Genomic DNA, 24,937 nt, shown 5'->3' with positions numbered 1-24,937 from the left:
ACAAAAACCCCCACAAATAATTTCACTGAAAGGGGGCAAATGACATGAATAGACATTTTTCAAAAGAAAACAAAAACAGCCAACAGGTGTATGATAAATGCTCAACATCATTAATCATCAAACAAATGCAAATTCAAACTACAATAAAGTATGATCTTACTCTAGTCAGAATGGCTATTTTTAAAAAGTTAAAAAATAACAGATGTTAGCAAAGATATGGAGAAAAGGAAATGCTTCTACACTGTTGGTGGGAATGTAAATTAGTACAACTTCTATGAAAAACAGTATGAAGTTTTCTCAAAAACTAAAAAATATAACTACCATTCAATCTAGTAGTCTCACTATTGGGTAACTAACGAAAGAAAAATAAAACAATATATCAAAAAGATATCTGCATTTATTTATAGCAGTAATATTTACAATAGCAAAGATGGAATCATCCTAAATATCCATCAACAGATGATTGAATTAAAAAATGTGAGATATATATATATACACACACACATATATACACACACATTGAATAGTATTTAGCCGTGAGAATGAAATAATGTCTTTTATGGCAACATGGATGAAATGGGAAGTCATTATCTTAAGTGAAACAAGTCAGATACAGACAGACAAATAGCACATGTTCTCACTCATAAGTGGGAGCTAAAACTTGTGTACCCATAATTGTAGAGAGTGGAATGATAGACCATGGAGACTCAGAAGGGTAAGGAGGTGAGAGGGTGATAGATAATGAGAAATTATTTAATGGGTATAATGTATGTTATTTGGGTGATAGACACCCTAAAAGCCCTGACTTGACCACTTATATCACCTATGCATGTAACAAAATTGCAATCATACCCCACAAACTTATGCAAATAAAAAATATATTAAAAATGTACTGAGACTTGTTTTGCAACCTGGAGTATGCTCCAACTTGGTAACCATTACATGCACGCATGAATAAAGTGTATATTATTATGTGGGCCATTTCTACAAATGTCAGTTAGGACAATTGGCAGTATTGTTCAAACCAGAATTTTTTGATCTGCATCTGACCACTGATTTCTTTGGTCTACTTTTTCTATTTATTGTTGAGTCTTCTATTCATTATCTGACTATAGCTATAAATGTCTTCATTTCTCCTTGCAATGTACACATTTTTGCTCTATATGCAGTTAATATATATTTAGAATTGTTATGTATTCCTGATGAATTGGTCATTTTATCATTATGTAATGATCTTCTTTATTCCTGCTAATATTCTTTGCTCTCAAAACTACTTGATCTGGTATTATACTCCAGCTTTCTTTTGATTGTTGTTAATAAGATACATCTTTTCCCATTCTTTTCTGCTTAATATACTACTATCTATATTTGAAATACATTTATGAAATGCAGCATATACAGTTCGGTCTTCTTTTTTTTTTTTCAAAATAAAGATTATCTCCCTTTTAACTGATGTTCAGCTATGTACATTTAATGTGATTACTAATACGGTTAGGGTTAAATCTACCCTCTTTTTGTTTCCCATTTGTCCTCTCTCTTTGTTCACTTTTTCCTCTTTTTCTGCCTAATTTGGGATTAAATATCTATTTTTTAATAATTTCATTTTAACTATGTTAATTTATTTGTTGCGACTCTCTTATTTTAGTGATTGTTTCAAGATTTATAGTATACATTTTTAACTTAACACAGTCTACCAACATGTGCTATTACGGCATTTCATGTAAACCCATATTACATGTTTTTCTGTTTTAAATAATTATTTTCAAAGAGACTTAAATAATAATTTTAAAAATGTATATTTATCCACATAGTTAACATTTTTATTGTTCTTCTTTCCTTTATGAGGATTCATATTTACGTCTGGTATCATTTCATTTCTGACTGAAAGACTTCCTTTAACATTTTATGTAGTGTAGGTCAGCAGTTCAAGACCAGCCTGGCCAACATGGTGAAACCCTGTCTCTACTAAAAATACAAAAATTAGCTGGGTGTGGTGGAGGTTACATGCCTGTAATCCCAGCTACTATGAGGCTGAGGTGGGAGAAAGACTTGAACCTGGAAGGTGGAGGTTGCAGTGGGCCGAGATTGTGCCACTGCACTCCAGCTTGGGTGACAAGAGCAAAACTCTGTTAAAAAAAAAAAAAAAATTACTTTTTTTTGTCTAAAATTATTTCTCAATTTTTTGACAGATATTCTGGCTTGATATAAAATTACAGGTGATTTGTCTTTTTAGAACTTTAAAAATATTCCACTGTCTTCTTACCTGCATTTGTTTCTGATAAAAATATGCCATTACCCTTATCTCTGGACCTTCATACATAAAGTATTTTTCCTGCTTTTGCTAATTTTAATATTTTCTTTGTATCACTTATTTTGCATAATTTGATTATTATGTGTTATGGTATAATTTTTTTTATTGTAAAGCAAGACTCTTTATCGTTATAAATCAATCATAGGCAACCAGAATTATCCAAATCAGTAGCTGTACATAGGACTCTCTAATAGTCAATTGTCATAAATCATTTTGAAGAATGAAGAATACATTCTCGCTAGATAGTTTACATGCTGTTTTGCTGTTTATGTAATGTGTGGTGTCTCTATAATATCATAGGCAATACACATAGAGTGTAAACACTTTCATAATTAAAAATAATAGAAATTCTGGCCGGGTGCGGTGGCTCACGCCTGTGATCCCAGCACTTTGGGAGGCCGAGGCAGGTGGATCACAAGGTCAAGAGATCGAGACCTATCTGGCCAACATGGTGAAACCCTGTCTTTACTAAAAAAAAAAAAATACAAAAATTAGCCAGGTGTGATGGCAGGCTGTAGTCCCAGCTACTTGGGAGGCTGAGGCAGGAGAATCCCCTGAACAGGGAGGTGGAGGTTATAGTGAGCCAAGATTGTGCCACTGCAGTCCAATCTGGCGACAGAGTGAGACTCCGTCTCTAATAATAATAATAATAATAATAATAAAAGAAATTCTAATGTTCATCTAATTAATAAGTGACCAATTTAAAAATAGACATTAATGCAAAATGCATTTATGTGAAGCAAGACAAAGCCTATAACCACATTTTTTATTAGTTAGAAGTTTGGTGGCCGAGCATGGTGGCTCATGCCTGTATTCCCAGCACTTCGGGAGGCTGAGGCAGGCAGAGCAAGAGGTAAGGAGATCGAGACATGGTGAAACCCTGTCTATACCAAAAAAACAAAAACAAAAACAAAAACAAAAAAGGACAAATTAATCTGGTGTGGTGGCAGGCACCTGTAGTCCCAGCTACTTGGGAGGCTGAGGCAGGAGAATTGCTTGAACCCAGGAGATGGAGGGTGGAGGTTGCAGTGAGCCGAGATCATGCCACTGCATTCCAGCCTGAGTGACAGAGCAAGACTGTCTCATTAAAAAAAAAAAAAGTGTGGCAGAAATGTTGGTTGGACAATAGTTGGGAGTCATCTATGGTTCCTAGGAATTATTAATTAGTCTAATCTAGTAAAGCTTCCAAACACTCCTTGACATACTTCTATTATTTAAAAACCTAGTTTATATACTTACTTCTTTATTAAAATATATTAATGTCTGTGGTGACATGTATTGGGCAAATTAACTAAGAATTTAGAGACTAATTCCTCTAACTCAATAATCTTTCCAGTAGCACAGATAATACATGATTTACAATTATGTAATGAAAGTTCATCTCAAAACACCAACATTATCACTCTAACATCATTGCTGTCTGATTAGAGTACAACCTGCATTGTTATTGCTTTAACTGAAAATCAATTTCTCAATCATTGAATTACATAAAGCCCTGAGAGGGATCATACTTATTATCTCTGTCTTCAATTTGCTAGACTTTCCTGGGCTGTCAGTTCATCTAGATTTAGAGTAAATGTTAAATGCAGTAGTTAATCTCTAAACTGTTAGGAGATGTGGCTGCTGAGATATCGTCAGACATAATTCCTTTTTCCTATCTCCATTGTTTTGAAGTGGGGAAGGGGAGTAAATCTTGGTTGGTGTAGAGCCAATTTGTCTTTATTTTGAGAAAAGAAATGAAAACAGAGTTCCTATATCACTGTCGTAATGTAAATATATGAACAAAATAGTAAAAGGCCTAAGAAATGTTCAAAATACTACGTGTAAACCTCTTTCCTTATGAAGGATACAAATGTCTCATAATTCTTTAATGGAGAATGAATAAGAGAATTCATAATTATCTTATTAGTTCTGTTGAAGCTATGAAGCCTTGCCAATGAATTTCCTTCCAATAAATAATTTCCCATTTATTTGCAGAGATTTAGCTGAGACTCTCCAGGTTCACAGTCTTTAGGATCCACCTCATCTTTTGAGTTGCGGCCACGCTGTTTCTAGACATCTTCCAGGTAATGGTTGAACATATTCAAGATTAATGCCTGCATATTGCTTCCCAAAATGAAACTCCTAGAATGGGTAAATTTTTCTTCCCAAATCCTCTGTTGGATTGGCAATGCTTTGGTCAGATATGAAACATAGCCTGAGGCTTTCCCTGTCCAGTTCTATTTCCTCCCTACTCTCTGTTTATAGGTGTCAGATCTGTTTCATGATCCTAAGGCTTTGCCTACCCAATTCTTTTTTTTTTTTTTTTTTTTTTTTATACTTTAAGTTCTAGGGTACATGTGCATAATGTGCAGATTTGTTACATATGTATACTTGTACCATGTCGGTGTGCTGCACCCATCAACTTGTCAGTACCCATCAACTCGTCATTTACATCAGGTATAACTCCCAGTGCAATCCCTCCCCCTTCCCCCTCCCCATAATAGGCCCGGATTGTGATGTTCCCCTTCCCGAATCCAAGTGATCTCATTGTTCAGTTCCCACCTATGAGTGAGAACATGCGGTGTTTGGTTTTCTGTCCTTGTGATAGTTTGCTGAGAATGATGGTTTCCAGCTGCATCCATGTCCCTACAAAGGACACAAACTCATCCTTTTTTATGGCTGTATAGTATTCCATGGTGTATATGTGCCACATTTTCTTAATCCAGTCTGTCACTGATGGACATTTGGGTTGATTCCAAGTTTTTGCTATTGTGAATAGTGCCGCAATGAACATACGTGTGCATGTGTCTTTATAGCAGCATGATTTATAATCCTTTGGGTATATACTTAGTAATGGGATGGCTGGGTCAAATGGTGTTTCCAGTTCTGGATCCTTGAGGAATCACCATGCTGTCTTCCACAATGGTTGAAGTAGTTTACAGTCCCACCAACAGTGTAAAAGCATTCCAATTTCTCCACATCCTCTCCAGCACCTGTTGTTTCCTGACTTTTTAATGATTGCCATTCTAACTGGTGTGAGATGGTATCTCATTGTGGTTTTGATTTGCATTTCTCTGATGGCCAGTGATGATGAGCATTTTTTCATGTGTCCGTTGGCTGTATACATGTCTTCTTTTGAGAAATGTCTGTTCATATCCCTTGCCCACTTTTTGATGGGGTTGTTTTTTCTTGTAAATTTGTTTGAGTTCTTTACACAACGAAAAAAGAGAATTTTAGACCAATATCCGTGATGAACATCGATGCAAAAATCCTCAAAAAAATACTGGCAAACTGAATCCAGCAGCACATCAAAAAGCTTATGCACCATTATCAAGTGGGCTTCAACCCTGGGATGCAAGGCTGGTTCAACATATGCAAATCAATAAACGTAATCCAGCATATAAACAGAACCAAAGACAAAAACCACATGATCATCTCAATAGATGCAGAAAAGGCCTTTGACAAAATTCAACAGCCCTTCGTGCTAAAAACTATCAATAAATTTGGTATTGATGGAACATATCTCAAAATATTAAGAGCTATTTATGACAAACCTACAGCCAATATCATACTGAATGGGTAAAAACTGGAAGCATTCCCTTTGAAAACTGGCACAAGACAGGGATGCCCTCTCTCACCACTCCTATTCAACATAGTGTTGGAAGTTCTGGCTAGGGCAATCAGGCAAGAGAAAGAAATCAAGGGTATTCAGTTAGGAAAAGACGAAGTCAAATTGTCCCTGTTTGCAGATGACATGATTGTATATTTAGAAAACCCCATCATCTCAGCCCCAAATCTCCTTAAGCTGATAAGAAACTTCAGCAAAGTCTCAGGATGCAAAATTAATGGCAAAAATCACAAGCATTCTTATACGCCAGTAACAGACAAACTGAGAGCCAAATTATGAATGAACTTCCATTCACAGTTGCTTCAAAGAGAATAAAATACCTAAGAATCCAACTTACAAGGGATGTAAAGGACCTCTTCAAGGAACACTACAAACCACTGCTCAGTGAAATAAAAGAGGACACAAACAAATGGAAGAACATACCATGCTCATGGATAGGAAGAATCAATATTGTGATAATGGCCATACTGCCCAAGGTAATTTATAGATTTAATGCCATCCCCATCAAACTACCAATGAGTTTCTTCACAGAATTGGAAAAAACTGCTTTAAAGTTCATATGGAACCAAAAAAGAGCCCGCATTGCCAAGACAATCCTAAGTCAAAAGAACAAAACTGGAGGCATCACGCTACCTGACTTCAAACTATACTACAAGGCTACAGTAACCAAAACAGCATGGTACTGGTACCAAAATAGAGATATAGACCAATGGAACAGAACAGAGTCCTCAGAAATAATACCACACATTTACAGCCATCTGATCTTTGACAAACCTGAGAAAAACAAGAAATGGGGAAAGGATTCCCTATTTAATAAATGGTGCTGGGAAAATTGGCTAGCCATAAGTAGAAAGCTGAAACTGGATCCTTTCCTTACTCCTTATATGAAAATTAATTCAAGATGGATTAGAGACTTAAATGTTAGACCTAATACCATAAAAACCCTAGAAGAAAACCTAGGTAATACCATTCAGGACATAGGAATGGGCAAGGACTTCATGTCTAAAATACCAAAAGCAACGGCAACAAAAGCCAAAATTGACAAATGGGATCTAATTAAACTAAAGAGCTTCTGCACAGCAAAAGAAACTGCCAGCAGTGAATAGGCAACCTACAGAATGGGAGAAAATTTTTGCAATCTACTTATCTGACAAAGGGCTAATATCCAGAACATACAAAGAACTATGGTGTAATTTTTTTCATGTTTCTTGTACCAAAGTTTTGCTCAGTTTTTAACATGTTTATGGTTTATTTTTACATGAAATTTGAAAAATTTTGGCCATAATATCTTGAAATATTTTTCTTTCTCCAGATGCCCTCCTTTGGGGACTTCAGTTACACATACAATGGCCACCTGAAGTTGTTCAATTCATTGACGTTTTGTTTATTTTTGTTAATTCTATTTTCTCTCCATTTTCTGTTGGATAATTATTGCTACTGATATGAATCACTTATCATTTATATTTTATAGCTTTGGATCATATTATCTCTCTATGACACAGCTTGTTGGCTGACCACACTAACCCAATAAGCAACCAAATTAACTCCTGGCCAGGTCATAGTACTTTAGAAAGGCCCCTGTTCCTACATCCTAGCCTTACACAGATGTTAATTGAGAACCAGGATTTACCAGGATTCCTTCACCCAGCACGCTCTAAACTTTATCTCCTATCTACAGAGCATCATAATATGGCTGGAATTCTTCCCTGATTTTCATGGGATTTCTGCTTGATTTTAGCCTCCTAGCTTCATAATATAGCAAATTTCTTGAGTTATAAGCTGGTAGAGTGTTGCATCATTTGTTTACCTTTCTCTTCTCTCTGATACCATGGCCTATGTCCTAATTTTTTTCTCTTTAGACTAATATGTTATTAAAATTCTTGTAATCTTACCAGATGCTTTTGCCCAAACTCTTCATCCAAATTCTCAGCTTCCTGCCAATATTCAGAATCAGTAAATACCCTCAGGGAAAAAGTGGCTGCAAAAAGTTGCCCCTCCTCTCCATGGTTTGCCTTTTCCCAGGATTTTGGCCTTTAAATTCCTAGTTGCCTAAATAACTCTTTGATTCCTTTTACCAAATATTTTAAGACTGTATTCAGCTTTTCTAGTTATTCTCAGTGGGAAGATTGATCTGCCATAAGCTAATCCATTATTGCTGGAAGTAGAAGTCTTAAACTCTTACTTTACTTGTTCAGTGCTTTGGTTTCCAATTCCAGTTTTGTTCTTTAGTATTTAATATCAAGGTCTGCCTAGTTCTTTGAATTTTGGCACGTTTAGCTTAAAGGAGATATTACCCATACATACCTTCAGATGAACTTTAGTTCCATTCTTTGATGTCTATAAGAAGGCAGACAAACCAATTCAGAAACACAAGGTAAGATTGGCTTTGCACAGACAGTTAGTACTGTCTCCTAGTTGCTACTCACTCTAATACAAAACTTTATTTCTAGGTTCTGAACCTCTTCAATGTGTTTTTTCTTCATTACTTTATGAATGCATAAACAGTCATATAAAAAGATACCATTACAATATTTGTGCCTTACTATGAAAGTTTAAACTGTACTTTATATTTCTTGTATGTGTTCAATAATTCCAATAATTATATGAACATGTAAGGGTTTCTAGATAGATGATTATTAATTGCCTGAGGAATATGCTGGAGGATTTTGATGTAAAAGTCTAATATACAAGATTACATTTACCCATCATAATCTTCATTGATCCCAGCAAACTGCAGTGGATTACAGCGTACCAAAGAAATAAACATGAGCAGTATAAGTGATATCACAGATGTAGCCATTATAAATCTCATAAGGGCTTTACAAGACATTTCTAATGTGGAAGCAATGATACCTCCCAGAAGCTGGCCAAGTGCACCTCCTGGAATTAAAACAAGTCCTAAAAAAAAAGGAGAGGAAAAACACAATTAAAAAGAATCAGCTGTTAGTACAGATAATACATACATTGATATAATTTCCTTTGCTCTAAACATATAGCAAACATGTATTTAAAATAAAACACAGAAAATGTACAGTTATGCTAAGTATCTTGGCAAACCCGAACCTTAATAGAAACAAAAACCTGTCAGTAGGACTGAAGCCGTAGGCCTACTGACTTTAGGGCAGTGATGGTGAAGTTTTGGTCCTTTATAGTAATGTTATCAAGGACAAATCGTTCCATGCAAAACAGAAGATGAGGGCTGTCTTATTGAGAGCTATTAACAAGCTTCCTGGATTTATAGCTTCTCACAACAGACAGGATTATACTGACAAAAGTTCACAGAGATTTGTTAACAAGAATTGAACCAAGCCACCCATTAGTTCTACAAATGGACGTCCAATAATAATAATCTCACAATAAAGTGGGATGCTACAAGAACCATTATAAGACGTTGTTTTCTATTCAAGAGTAAGGAATTAGAAACAAGTAAGCAAAAGAAAGAGGAAAAGGAGGGGGAGGAGAAGGAGGAGGAGGAGGAGGAGAAATATAGTCAGAAAATAATCAGATGAGATAGCACAGCAAATTCATACATTGATGCAATTCCCTCTAATCCAAATATATAATAATGTTAGATCTAAATATGAATTTAACAATAAAAACATAGGATTAAAAACAAAATAAATCCCATTAACACTAGACTAAATTTATAAAAGTGCCTGACAAAGACTTGAAAATAAACAATTTTAGAATGCTTAGAAAGATAAATGACATAAAGAGCTCCAGTCGGCAGCTCCCAGAGACCAACGCAGAAGGCGAGTGATTTCGGCATTTACAACTGAGGTACCTGGTTCATCTCACCTGGACTCATTAGACAGTGGGTGTAGCCCATGGAGGCTGAGCAGAAGCAGGGTGGGGAATCACTTCACCCAAGAAGCAGAAGGGACTGGGGAACTCCCTCCCCTATCCAAGTGAAGTCGTGAGGGACTGTGCCATGAGGGACTGTGCCGTGAGGGATGGTGCTATCCAGCCCAGATACTACGCTTTTCCCATGGTTTTGGCAACCCGCAGATAAGGAGATTCCCTCGGGTGCCTACACCACCAGAGCCCTGGGTTTCAAGCACAAAACTGGGCTGCCATTTGGGCAGACAATGAGCTAGCTGCAGGAGTTTTTTTTTTTTTTTTTTTCACACCCCAGTGACACCTGGAACCCCAGTGTGACAGAACTGTTCACTCCCCTGGAAAGGGGGCTGAAGTCAGAGAGCCAAATGGTCTTGCTCAGCAGGTCCCACTCCCATGGAGCCCAGAAAGCTAAGATCCACTACCTTGAAATTCTTGCTGCAAGCACAGCAGTCTGAAGTCAACCTAAGATGCTCGAGCTTGGTGGGGGGAGGGGCATCTGCCATTACTGAGGCTTGAGTACGCAGTTTTCCCCTCACAGTGTAAACAGAGCCGATGGGAAATTTGGACTGGTGGAACCCACCAGAGTGGGGCAAAGCCAGACTACCTCTCTTGATTCCTCCTCACTGGGCAGGGCATCCTTGAAAGAAAGGCAGCAGCCCCAGTATGGAGCTTATAGATAAAACTCCCATCTCCCTGGGACAGAGCACCTGGGGGAAGGGGTAGCTGTGGGTGCAGCTTCAGCAGACTTACACAGTCCTGTCTGCTGCCTCTGAAGAGAGCAGCAGATCTCCTAGCACAGTGCTCAAACTCCACTAAGGGAATGACTGCTTCCTCAAGTTGGTCCCTGACTCCCATGTCTCTTGACTGGAAGACACCTCCCAGCAGGGGTCAGCAGACACTTCATACAAGAGAGCTCCTGCTGGCATTTGGCAGGTGTCCCTCTGGGACAAAGTTTCCAGAAAAGGAGCAGGCAGCAATCTCTGCTGCTCTGCGGTCTCCACTGGTGATACCCAAGCAAACAGGGTCTGGAGTGTACCTCCAGCAAACTCCAGCAGACCTGTAGAAGAGGAGGCTTACTATTAGAAGAAAAACTAACAAACAGAAAGCAATAACATCAACATCAACAAAAAAGATGCCCACATAAAAACCCTATCCAAAGGTCATCAGCATCAAAGATCAAAGGTAGATAAACCCACAAAGATGAGGAAAAACCAGTGCAAAAAGTCTGAAAATTCCCCAAACCAGAATGCCTCTTCTCCAAAGGATCACAACTCCTCACCAGCAAGGGAACACCAACGGACAAAAAATGAGTTTCACGAATTGACAGAAGTAAGCTTCAGAAGGTGGGTAATAACAAACTCCTCTGAGCTAAAGAAGCATGTTCTAACCCAATGCAAGGAAGCTGAAAACCTTGATAAATGGTTACAGGAGCTGTAACTGAATAATTAGTTTAGAGAAGAACATAAATGATGTGATGGAGCTGAAAAACACAGCATGAGAACTTTGTGAAGCATATACAAATAACAATAGCTGAATTGATTAAGTGGAAGAAAGGATATCAGAGGTTGAAGAACAACTTAATGATATAAAGCATGAAGACAAGATTAGAGAAAAAAGAATAAAAAGGAATGAATGCCTCAAAGAAATATGGGACTATATGGAAAGACCAAACCTATGATTGGTGTACCTGAAAGTGATGGAGAGAATGAGTCCAAGTTGGAACACACACTTCAGGATATTATCCAAGAAAACTTCCCCAACCTAGCAAGACAGGCCAACATTCAAATTCAGGAAATACAGAGAACACCACTAAGATACTCCATGAGAAGAGCAACCCTAAGACACATAATTGCCAGATTCATCAAGGTTGAAACAAAGCAAAAAATGTTAAGGTGGCTAGAGAGAAAGGTCAGATTACCTACCATGGGAAGCCCATTAGACTAAGAGCAGATCTCTCTGCAGAAACCTACAAGCCAGAAGAGAGTAGGGGCTAATATTCAACATTCTTAAAGAAAAGAATTTTCAATCCAGAATTTCATATCCAGCCAAACTAAGCTTCATAAGTGAAGGAGAAATAAAATTCTTTACAGACAAGCAAATGCTGAAGGATTTTGTCACCACCAGGCCCGCCGTCCAAGAGCTCCTGCAGGAAGCACTAAATATGGGAAGGAAAAACTGGTAGCAGCCACTTCAGAAACACCCAAATATAATGACCAACAACACTATGAAGAAACTCCATCAACTAATGTGCAAAATAACCAGCTAGCATTATGATGACAGGATCAAATTCACACATAACAATATTAACCTTAAATTTAAATGGGCTAAATACCCAAATTAAAAGACACAGAATGGTAAATTGGATAGAGTCAAGATCTATCAGTGTGCTGTATTCAGGAGACCCATCTCATGAGCAAAGACACATATAGGTTCAAAATAAAGGGATAGAGGAATATTTACCAAGCAAATGGAAAGAAAAAAAAAAGCAGTGGTTACAAACCTAGTCTCTGAATAAACAGACTTTAAACCAACAAAGATTAAAAAAGACAAAGAAGGGCATTACATATTGGTAAAGGGATCAATGCAACAAGAACTAACTATCCTAAATATATATGCACCCAATACAAGAGCACACAGATTCATAAAGCAAGTTCGTAGAGACCTACAAAGAGACTCAGACTCCCACACAATAATAGTGGGACACTTTAACACCCCACTGCCAATATTAGACAGATCAACCAGATAGAAAATTAACGAGGATATTCAGGAATTGAACTCAGCTCTGGACCAAGCTGATCTAATAGACAACTACAGAACTCTTCACCCCAAATCAATAGAATATGCATTATTCTCAGCACCACATAGCACGTATCTAAAATTGACCACATAACTAGAAGTAAAACACTCCTCAGCAAATGCAAAAGAATGGAAATCATAACAATCTCTCAGACCAAAGTGCAACCAAATTAGAACTCAGGATTAGGCCGGGCGCAGTGGCTCACGCCTGTAATCCCAGCACTTTGGGAGGCCGAGGCGGGCAGGTCACAAGGTCAGGAGATCGAGACCATCCTGGCTAACTCGGTGAAACCCCGTCTCTACTAAAAATACAAAAAATTAGCTGGGCGTGGTGGCAGGCGCCTGCAGTCCCAGCTACTTGGAGGCTGAGGCAGGAGAATGGCGTGAACCCGGGGGACGGAGCTTGCAGTGAGCCTAGATCACGCCATTGCACTCCAGCCTGGGTGACAGAGTGAGACTCCGTCAAGAAACTCACTCAAAACTGCATAACTATAACTGCATCAAAACTGAACAACCTGCTCCTTATTGACTACTGGGTAAATAACAAAATTAAGACAGAAATAGATAAGTTCTTTAAAACTGATAAGAACAAAGACAGGGTACCAGAATGTTTGGGACACAGCTAAAGCAGCATTTAGAGAAAAATTTATAGCACTAAATGCCCAAAGGAGAAAGTGCAAAAGATCTAAAATTGACACCCTAACATCACAATTAAAAGAACTAGAGAAGCAAGAGCAAACAAGTTCAAAAGCTAGCAGAAGACAAGAAATAACTAAGATCAGAACAGAACTGAAGGAGACAGAGACATGAAAAGCCCTTCAAAAAAATCAATGAATCAAGAAGCTAGTTTTTTGAAAAGATTAACAAACTAGATAGACCGCTAGCCAGACTAGTAAAAAAGAAAAGAGGGAAGAATCAAATAGACACAATAAAAAATGATAAAAAGGTGTCACTACTGATCTAACAAAAATGCAGACTACTGTCAGAGAGTACCATAAACACTTCCATGCAAATAAAGTAGAAAATCGAGAATAAATGGATAAATTCCTGGACACATACACCCTCCCAAGATTAAACCAGGAAGAAGTTGAATCCTTGAATAGGCCAGTAACAAGTTCTGAAAATGAGGCAGTAATTAGTAGCCTACCAATGAAAAAAAAGCACAGGATCAGATAGATTGACAGCCAAACTCTACAAGAGGTACAAACAAGAGCTGGTACCATTCCTTCTGAAACTATTCCAAACAATATAAACATAGGGACTCCTCCCTAACTGAGTTTAGGAGGCCAGCACCATCCTGATACCAAAACCTGGCATAGACACAACAACAAAGAAATTTCAGACCAATATCCCTGATGAACAGTGTTGCAAAAATCCTGGCACACCGAATCAAGCAGCACACTAGAAAGCTTATCCACCATAATCAAGTCACCTTCATCCCTGGGATGCAAGACTGGTTCAACATACACAAATCAATAAACGTAATCCATCACAAAAACAGAACCAATGACAAAAACCACATGATTATCTCAATAGATGCAGAAAATCCCTTCAATAAAATTTAACACCCCTTCATGTTAAAGCATTCAATAAACTAGGTATTGATGGAGCATATCTCAAAATAATAAGAGTTATTTATGATAAACCCACAGCCAATATCATACCGAATGGGCAAAAGCAGGAAGCATTCCCTTTGAAAACTGGCACAAGACAAAGATGCCCTCTTGCACCACTCCTATGCAGCATAGTATTGGAAGTTCTGGCCAGGGTGATCAGGCAAGAGAAAGAAATAAAGTGTATTCAAATAGGAAGAGAGGAAGTCAAGTTGTTTCTGTTTGCAGATGACATGATTGTATATTTAGAAAACCCCATCGTCTCAGCCCAAAATCTCCTTAAGAGGATAAGGAACTTTGGCAGTCTCAGGATACAAAATAAATGTGCAAAAATCACACGCATCCGTATACACCATTAATAGACAAATAAAGTACCAAATCATGAGTGAACTCCCATTCACAATTGCTACAAAGAGAATAAAATACCTAGGAATACAACTTACGAGGGATGTGAAGAACTTCTTGAAGGAGAATTACAAACCACTGCTCAAGGAAATAAGAGAGGACAGAAACAAATGGAAAAGCATTCCATGCTCATGGATAGGAAGAATCAATATTGTGAAAATGGCCATACTGTCAAAGTAATTTATAGATTTAAGCTATTCCCATCAAACTGCCATTGACTTCATTCACAGAATTAGAAAAAACTAATTTAAACTTCATATGGAAACAAAAAGAGCACATATAGCCAAGACAATCCTAAGCCAATTGAACAAAACTGGAAGCATCACGGAACATGACTTGAAACTATCCTACAAGGCTACAGTAACCAAAACAGCATGGTACTGGTACCAAAACAGATATATAGGCCAATGGAACAGAACAAAGGACTCAGAAATAACACCAAACATCTACAACAATCTGGTCTTCAACAAACCTGATGAAAATAAGCAGTGGGGAAATGATTCCCAATTTTATAAATGGTACTGGGAAAATTGACTAGCCATATGCAGAAAACTGAAACTGGACCCCTTCCTTACACATTATAAAAAAATTAACTCAAGATTTATATAAGACTTAAATATAAAACCTAAAACCATAAAAACCCTAGAAGAAAACCCAGGCAATACCATTCAGCACATAGGCATATGCAAAGACTTTATGACTAAAACACCAAAAGCAAAGGTGTTTAAAGGTGTTATAAAGGTGTTATAAAGGTGTTTAAAGGTGTTATAAATCATTCTACTATAGAGACACATACACATGTATGTTTATTGCAGCACTACTTACAATAGCAAAGACTTGGAAGCAACCCAAATGCCAATCAATGATAGACTGGATAAAGAAAATGTGGCACATTTACACCATGGACTATTATGTAGCCATAAAGAAGATTGAGTTTACGTCTTTTGCAGGGACTTGGATGAAGCTGGAAACCATCATTCTTAGCAAACTAACATAGGAACAGGAAACCAAACATCACATATTCTTACTCATAAGTGGGAGTTGAACAATGACATAAAAATGAAAGTGTTGATATAAATAAAGAAGAAAAATAAAAAGAGGAGATAATAAAAAAGTGAATAAAAAATAAGAAACCTGGATATTAAAAAATATAATTCTTAAAAACTCAAATCTCAGGATAACCTTCAGAGTAGAGACAATTATAAGCAAATTGATAAATTGGAAAAGAACACTGTGTTATTATAGTGTGTATTAAAAAAAAGATAAAAGAGTGAGAGAAGGGCCAGGCACGGTGGCTCATGCCGGTAATCCCAGCACTTTGGGAGGCTGAAGTGGGTGAATAACGAAGTCAGGAGATTGAGACCATCCTGGCTAATGTGGTGAAACACCGTTTCTACTAAAAATACAAAAAATTAGCCGGGTGTGGTGGCGGGCGCCTGTAGTCCCAGTTACTCGGGAGGCTGAGGCAGGAGAATGGCATGAACCCGGGAGGCAGAGCCTGCAGTAAGCCGAGATCGCACCACTGCACTCCAGCCCAGGTGACAGAGCCAGACTCCATCTTAAAAAAAAAAAAAAAAAAAAAAAAAAAGAGTGAGAGAAGAATAACCAAAACAAGCAATGAGTACAGGGGAGAAACCTGGCAAATGCTACCTCAGCCAGGTAATCAAAGTCAAATTCAAAAGCAGTCACTCACATGGATAGTATATTCCCTTGATATGATGTTTTGAAAATGATACTTCACCTCTGGGTCTTCCTTTAAAAAACTAAAAGCCCAGTCTAAACATGATAAAAACATTGGGCAATTTTCTATAGTGGGACATCTTACAGAACAACTGGCCAGTACTCCTAATAACTGTAAGGTCATCAAAAACAAGGAAAGACTGAGAAATTGTCAGAGCCAAGAGAACTTCAAAGAGACATGACAACTAACTATAGTGTAGTATCTTGAATGAGATCCTGGGACAGAAAAAGGACATTAGGTAAAAATTGAAAAAAAAAATCTGCATAAACTATTGACTTTAGTTAGTAATATTGTATTAATTTTGGTTCATTAATTATGACAAATCTACCATGCTAATATAAGATGTTTATAAAAGGGGAAACTGAGTGTGCAGCATACAGAAACTCTCTCTCTGTGTATATATAAATATATATACATATATATATATTTAGAGAGAGAGAGAGAGAGAGTCTTGCTCTGTCACTAGGTTGGAGTGAAGTGGCACAGTATTGGCTCACTGCAACCTCTGCCTCTCAGTTTCAAGCTATTCTCCTGCCTTAGCCTCTTGAGTAGCTGGGATTACAGGCGTGCCCCACTGTACCACCATACTAATTTTTGTATTTTTAGTAGAGATTGGGTTTTGCCTTGTTGGCCAGGCTGCTCTCGAACTCCTGACAAGTGATTCACCCACCTCAGCCTCCCAAAGTGCTGAGATGACAAGCATGAACCACCACACCTGGCCAGAAATTCTTTATATTATCTTCTGTCTTCAAGATATTTCTGTAAATCTAAAATTGTTCAAAAAATAGTTCTTGAAAAAAAGATAATAAAAATAAATAAGCTCCACAAAAAGGTTTATAGCAGTTGTGAAAAAAGCAATACAAGTAATACCAGAAAAACAATGTTTGAAAAATTATAGCTGAGGATAAAAAATTTACATAATTAATGAAATTTTAGCCTGGGAAATAAATGTACACTCCAACTACTGAGAAGCAATAAAAAAGTCACCCTTACAGATAAGAAGGTAGGAAATCTTCATAACATCAAGAATAAAGAAAATAATTGTATAAGCTGCTAAAGGACATATTACTTTCATTTTAGGTTCAGGGATACATATGCAGGTTGTTATGTAGGTAAATGTGTCACGAAGGTTTGTTATACAGATTATCTCATCACCTAGGTACAAAGCTTAGTACCCAATAGTTATTTTTCTGATCATCTCCATCCTACCACCTCCCAACCTCAGGTAGGCTTCTGTGTCTGTTGTTCTCTTTGTGTCTATGGGTTTTTATTTAGCTTCCATGTCTCTGCTATTGTGAATAGTGCTAGGATGAACATATGTGTGCATGTGTTTTTCTGATAGAAAAATGTATATTCCTTTGTGTATATATCCAGTAATGAGATTGCTGCATCAAATGGTAGTTTTGTCTTTAGCTCTTTGAGGGATCACCACACTGCTTTCCACAATGGTTGAACTAATTTACACTCCCACCAACAGTGTATAAACATTCCCTTTTCTCTTCAACCTTGTCAGCACTTGTTATGTTTTGACTTTTTAGTAATAGCCATTCTGAATGGTGTGAGATGGTATCTCGTTGTGGTTTGGATTTGCATTTCTCTAATGATAAGTAATACTGAGGTTTTTTTTTCATGTGACTGTTGGCCACATGTATGTCTTCTTTTGAGAAGTGTCTGTTTATGTCCTATACCCCCTTTATTATGGGACTTTCTTTTTCTTCTAAGTTTGTTTAAGCTCCTTATAGATGCTGGATTTTAGACCTTTGTCAGATGCTTACCTTGGAAATTTTTTCTCCCATTCTGTAGATTGTCTGGTTTACTCTGTTGATAGCTTTTTTGCTGTGTAGATGCTCATAAGTTTAATTAGATCCCATTTGTAAATTTTTACTTTTGTTGCAATGGCTTTTGGAGTTTTTGTCCTAAAATCTTTGCCAGTTCCTATGTGCAGAATGGTATTCCCGAGGTTTTCTTCTAGGGTTTTTATAGTTTTGGGTTTTACATTTAAGTCTTTAATCCATCTCGAGTTGATTTTTTTGTATACGTATAAAGAGGGAGTCCAGTTTCAACCTTCTGCATATGGCCTGCCAGTTATACCAGCACAATTTACTGAATAGGGAGTCCTTTCTTCATTGCTTGTTTTACTCAGGTTTCTTGAAGATCGGATGGTTGTAGGTGTATGACCTTACTTCTGGGCTCTCTATTCTTTTCCATTGGTCTATGTGTCTGTTTTTGTACCAGTATGATGCTGTTTTGGTTACTGTAGTATAGTCTGAAGTTGGGTAGCGTGTTGCCTCCAGCTTTGTTCTTTTGCTTAGGATTGTGTTGGCTATTCGAGCTCTTTTTGGATCCATATGAATTTTAAAATAGTCTTTATCTAGTTATGTGAAGAACTGCATTGGTAGTTTAATAGGAATAGCATTGAATCTGTAAACTGCTTTGGGCAGTGTGGCCATTTTTAACGACATTGATTCTTCCCATTCATAAGCATGGGATGTTTTCCCATTTGTTTGTGTCATCTCTTATTTCTTTGAGCAGTGTTTTGCAATTTATTGTAAAGATCTGTAAATTCCCTGGTTAGCTGTATTCCTAGGTATTTAAGTCATTTTTGTGGAAACTGTGAATAGAATTGCATTTCTAATTTGGCTCTCAGCTGGCTGTTGTTGGCGTATAGAAATATTATTGATTTTTGTGTGTTGATTTTTTATCTGAAACTTTGCTGATGTTGTTTATCAGCTTAAGAAGCTTTTAGGCCAAGATTATGGGGTTTTCTAGATATAGAATCATGTTGTTTGCAAACAGGGATAGTTTGGTTTCCTCTCTTTTTATGTGGATGCCCTTTATTTCTTTCTTTTGCCTGATTGTTCTGGCCAGGACTTCTAATATTATGTCAAATAGGAATGGTGAGAGGGGCATCCTTGTTCTGATTTTCAAGGTGAATGCTTCCAGCTTTCCCCCCTTCAGTATAATGTTGGCTGTGGGCTTGTCGTAGATGGCTCTTATTATTTTTGGGTATGTTCCTTCAATACCTAGTTTGTTGAGAGTTTTAAACATGAAAGGATGTTGAATTTTATTGAAAGTCATTTTTTCATCTACTGAGATGATCATGTGGTTTTGATTTTAGTTCTATTTATGTGAAAAATCATGTTTATTAACTTGTGTATGTTTAACCAACCTTGCATTAGAGGAATAAATCCTACTTAATCACGGTGGATTAGCTTTTGATGTACAGCTGGATTCATTTGCTAGTGTGTATTGAAGATTTTTACATATATGTTCATCAAGGATATTGGCCTGAATATTTTTTGTTATTGTTGTTGAGTCTCTTCCAGGTTTTGGAATCAGGATGATTCTGGCCTCATAGAATGAGATGGGGAGGAGTCTCCCCTCCTCAATTTGTTGGAATAGTTTTGGTAGTAATGATACCAGCTCTTCTTTGTACATTTGGTAGAGTTTGACTGTGAATCCATCTAATCCTGGGCTTTTTGGTTTGTAGGCTATTTATTGCTGTTTCAGTTTTGGAGCTCAATATTGGTCTGTTCAGGAATTTAATTTTCCTAGTTCAGTCTTGAGAGGCTTTATGTGTCCAGGAATTTATTCATTTTTTCTAGATTTTCTAGTTCATGTTTGTAAAGGTGCTCATAGGAGTCTCTGCTTGTTATTTGTGTTTCTGTGGGGCAGTGGTAATATCCTTTCTATCACTTCTGATTGTGTTTATTTGGATCTTCTCTCTTTTCTTCTTTGTCTAGGTAATAGTCTATCTTATTTTCAAAAAATCAACTATTGGATTCATTCTTTTGAATTTTTTTTGTGTCTCCATCTCCTTCAGTTCATCTCTGATTTGGTTATTTCTTGTCTTCTTCTAGTTTTAGAATTGGTTTGCTGTTACTTCTCTAGCCTTTTTGTTGTGATGTTAGTTTTTAAATTGAGGTTTTTCTAACTTTTTGATGTGAGCACATGTGGTGTTATACATTTCCCTCTTCATACTGCCTTAGCTATATCCCAGAGATTCTGGTGTTTTATATCTCTGTTCTCATTCTACCTTAATTTCATTACTTACCCAAAAGTCATTCAGGGTGGGTCATTTAATTTCCACTTAATTGTATGGTTCTGAGCAATTTATTTAGTTTGATTTCTATTTTCATTGTGCTGTGGTCCAAGAGAGTGGTTAGTATGATTTCAGTCATTTTACATTTGCTGAGGATTGTTTTATATCTGATTTTGTGGTTGATTTTAGAGTGTGTGCCATGTGGCAATGAGAAGAATGTATATTCATGTGTTTTTTGGTGAAGATGTCTGTTGGTGCCTCTCAGGTCTGTTTGGTGTAGTGTTGAGTTCAGGTCTTGAACATCTTTGTTAATTTTCTGCCTTGATAACCTTTCTAACACTGTCAGTGAGGTGTTGAAGCCTTCCACTATTATTTGGTGGGAGTCTAAGGCTCTTTGAAGGTCTCTAAGAATTTAATTTATAAATCTGGTTGTTTCTGTGTTGAATGCATATATATTCAGGATAGTTAGGTCTTCTCATTGAATTGAACCTTTCACCATTATGTAATGCCCCTCTTTGTTTTTTAAAATATTTGTTTATTTAAAGTTTGTTTTATCTGAAATTAGAATTGCAACCCCTTCTTTTTTCGTTCATTTTCCCCTTCAGTTTCCATTTGCTTGGTAGATTTTTCTTCATCTATTTTTGAGTCTAGTAGTGTAATTGTATGTGAGACACATTTCTTGAAGACAGCATATCATTGGGTCTTGCTTCTCTATTCAGCTTGCCACTCTTTCTTTTCATTGGGGCATTTAGCCCATTTACATTCAAGGTTACTACTGCTATATGCGGATTTGATCCTGTCATCATGTTGTTAGCTGTTTATTATGCTGACTTGTTTGCATAATTGCTTTATACTGTCGATGGTTTACATACTTAAGTGCATTTTTGTAGTGACTGGTAATGGTCTTTCCTTTCCATATTTAGTGCTTTTTTTAGGAGCTCTTGTAAGGCAGGTCTGGTGGTAAAAAACTCCCTCACAATTTTCTTGCTTGAAAATGATTTTATTTCTACTTCACTTATAAAGCTTAGTTTGGTTGGGTATGGATTTCTTGACTGGAATTTATTTTCTTTAAGAATGCTGAACATATGCCCCCAGTCTCTTCTGGCTTGTAGGGTTTCTGCTGAGAGGTCTGCTGTTTCTGCTAAGAGGTCTCGCTTATAGGGTTTCTGCTGATAGGTCTGCTAATAAGCTTCCCTTTGTAGGTGGCCTGCCTTTTCTCTCTAGATGCCTTTAACATTTTTTTTTTTTTTTCATTTTGACCTTGGAGAATCTGATGGTTATGTCTTAGGGACGATCTTTTTGTGAAGTACTTTGTGAGGGTTCTCTGCATTTTCTAAATTTGAATGTTGGCCTCTCTACATAGGTTGTGAAAGTTCTCATAGGTGATATCCTGAAATATGTTTTGTAAGTTGCTTCCATCCTCCCTATCTCTTTCAGGGATGATCATGAATTGTAGATTTGGTCTCTTTACATAATTGCATATTTTTGTTCATTTTGTTTGTTTCTTTTTATTCTTTTCTCTTTAATGTTTTCTTTCTGTCTTGTTTCAGAAACCCAATCTTCAAACTCTGAGATTATTTCTTCAGCTTGATCTATCCTGTTAATACTTGTGATTGCATTATGAAATTCTCATAGTGTGTTTTTATCTCTATCAAGTCAGTTATGTTCTTTTCTATACTGGCTACTTTGTCTTCCAGATCCTGTATACTTTGTGATTCCTAGCTTCCTTAGAATGAGTTTCAATGTTCCCCTGAATCTTGATTTTTGTTCCTATCCATATTCTGAATTCTATTTCAGTAATTTCAGCCATCTAAGGCTGGTTAAGGTCCCTTGCTGGAGAACTAGTGAGGTTGTTTGAAGGAAAGAAGACCTTATGGCCTTTTGAGTTGTCAGAGTTCTTGTGCTGTTTCTTTTTTATCTTTGTGGGCTGATGCTCCTTTAATCCTTGAAGTTCCTGTCCTTTGGATTTTTTTTTTTTTTATTCTATTTGATGACCTTGAGGGTTTGTTTGTGGTAGAAGGTGGGTTCATTCAACTGGCTTTGTTTCTGGAAGATTTTAGAAAGCAAAGGCTCAGCTCAGAACTCCTGGACTGTGTGGCCTAACTCCAGGGGACCAGTATTGGGCACTGGCTTTGTTCTCTGGCTCCTCAAGGTAGAAACATGCTGTGCTGGAGGGGTCAAGATGCCCCTGGACTGCTGGTCACAGCACTCCAATGGATGGTGGCAGCCAAAGCACTTTGTAGGGCAGTGGCAATGGGATCCATCCTGTTTGCACACACCAGCAACGGCAGCAGTGACAGCATGGCAGAGTGCATGCTTTTTGACTGTGGCAGGGTGCTAGCAAGTACTGGGGTGCTGGCCTCCATGGGGGAGTTAATGAGGTTGTTTGGAGGAAAGAAGACATTCCAGCTTTTTGAGTTGTCATAGTTCTTGTGTTCTTCAAAGGATACAATATTTAAAATTATTATAGTTGCACAGGCTTCTCTTTTGGTTAGCATTTGCATCTTTTGTCCGTCCTTTCACTTTCAACCTTTTCATGTTCCCATATTTAAGGAGTGCCTCTTGTTAGTAACATATATTGAAACTTTTTCCCAATCTGACATTCTTTAGACTATTTATATTTAACATAACTACTAATATATTTATTGGGTGAAAACTTTCTGTATATCCTGCAAGCAGAAGCACTGACTGCTTTGTTCCGAACTATCTTTTCAAGGATATTTACACGATGAGAAGCCTTGGATAATAAGGATAATATTTTCACTTAGAGCAGAGGAAAACTTTGCTTAGAATTTTGGAAGACAGAGAGAGTGTCCCCTCTGGACAATCTCTATCAAGTATAATGTCTCCCTCTGGAGCCAAAGACAAACATAATTACTGCCTACTGTAAAAGACTTGGGTTCCCTAACCTCAAGATTTCTTTCATGTAATGCAACTCATTTTGTGTACAGATGTCACCTGGCCTCCTTTCACATCACCCTTTGGAAATTGGAGCTCAGAAACCTAGCAGGAACTCTCATTATTGCTATTGCTGTGAGTCATAAACTTTATTTCATCTCTGACCAAGAAGTTTGGTGTCTTCTTCCAGCACACATGAAACTAAGTTAGATTAACTTGTTAGCTTACAGATAGGATGAAATTCAAACCCATTACAGATCTGAGCACTCTTGGCAACAATGATGGGATGCTAACAGAGGCATGGCTTTCTGTAGCTGCAAGCTGAAGTAGGTTTAAAGACAGCTCCATGGAAAGTGCCATAGGTCTTATCAACTCTTCTCTAGGCAAGTAAACTTCCTTGTCAATCTGGCCATCAGCTTCAGGACTACCTCACTGTAAAAACTATTTCTAATTTTTTTCTTATTAGAAGATTCCTTCTGCTTTCAAGTTACAGATAACAGTTCCAGCAATGTGCAATTACCCTGAGTGTAAAAAGAAAAAACAAATTCTAGCCACCATGAGCAGACACCAGGTGAATTATCAGCATTTTAGCTGATTTTCTTGGGACATAATGAAGTGCAGTACATAATTTCTTGTTTAAACAAAACAGCCAATAGCTGGGTTGACTAGAGGTCCAGTTTCTCTTCCAGTCTATCATGCCAATCTTGGATCCATTTTAAGACAATAAAAGACCTCAGATTTTTTTGTAGTGTGTCCTGACTGCTATAAAGCAGCTTTGCTATGACCCTCTTAGAAAGATTTTCCCAAGACAAATAAAATTCCTGTGTGAAATCATAGATGAGGCATTGAATAGATTTTGAACTCTCATCGTTCCTGAAAGAATGTGAAGTAAGCTTGTGGGTGGTACTCCAGACAATTTCAATGCATGTTTGTCATAGCCTTAATATACTGATGCTGTAGCTTCAATTTCTAAATGTATAATTAGTATTTATATTTTATAATATTATACTATGAATGCTGTTAAACTCCAGACGTGATAATGGGACACAGGAATTGCTACCCAACATGCCTCCCTGTTTCCTCTCACAGGGTCTAACAGAAACAATGTAGAATCCCAGAAGGAGAAAGGAAAGTCCTAGCTTTGAGTATATAAGGTAGCAGGGGTAGTAAGAGATGCAGTAATTTCATTCAACACACATCATGGCCAGTGTAAAAGGTTATCAGGACCAGATGTGGTGCCTCAGGCCTGTAATCCCAGCACTTTGGGAGGCCAAGGCAGGTAGATCACCTGAGGTCAGGAGTTTGCGACCAGACTGAGCAACATGGAGAAACCCTGTCTCTACTGAAAAAATACAAAATTAGCTGGGCGAGGTGGTGCATGCCTGTAATCCCTGCAACTTGGAAGGCTGAGGCTGGAGAATCGCTTGAACCTGGGAGGTGGAGGTTGCAGTGAGCCTCGATTACATCATTGCACTCCAGCCTGGGCAACAAGAGTGAAACTCCATCTCAAAAAAAAAAAGTTATCAGGAGCTGGAGCTGGAGATTTACAGTGGATTAATTACTGCTGAATTCAGTTATTGCTCTCATAACTTTGACGGTTTCAGACATTGTGATGTAACCACATCTACTACACAGACTGATTACATTTAATATACTGTAATGGACTTTGCCAAGACATTCC

At 37.4% G+C, this 24,937-nt stretch overlaps 1 protein-coding gene across 2 annotated transcripts in view; it reads right to left on the bottom strand.

The window, feature by feature from the left end:
• The window catches only part of LOC105471064 (solute carrier organic anion transporter family member 6A1), a 139,716-nt gene that overhangs the window by 42,182 nt on the left and 72,597 nt on the right, over nucleotides 1-24,937 (bottom strand). For both annotated transcript variants that reach the window (XM_011723402.3, XM_011723401.3), the window contains exon 8: nucleotides 8,624-8,819. In XM_011723402.3, coding sequence (XP_011721704.2) covers nucleotides 8,624-8,819 — 196 coding nt within the window. The remainder of the gene's footprint in view (nucleotides 1-8,623; nucleotides 8,820-24,937) is intronic.

The sequence above is a fragment of the Macaca nemestrina genome, chromosome 6 (genome assembly GCF_043159975.1).
Source record: "Macaca nemestrina isolate mMacNem1 chromosome 6, mMacNem.hap1, whole genome shotgun sequence".
Lineage (NCBI taxonomy): Eukaryota > Metazoa > Chordata > Mammalia > Primates > Cercopithecidae > Macaca > Macaca nemestrina.
The sequence above is the reverse complement of the archived record's forward strand: the minus strand, read 5'-3'. Positions and strand labels throughout refer to the sequence as shown.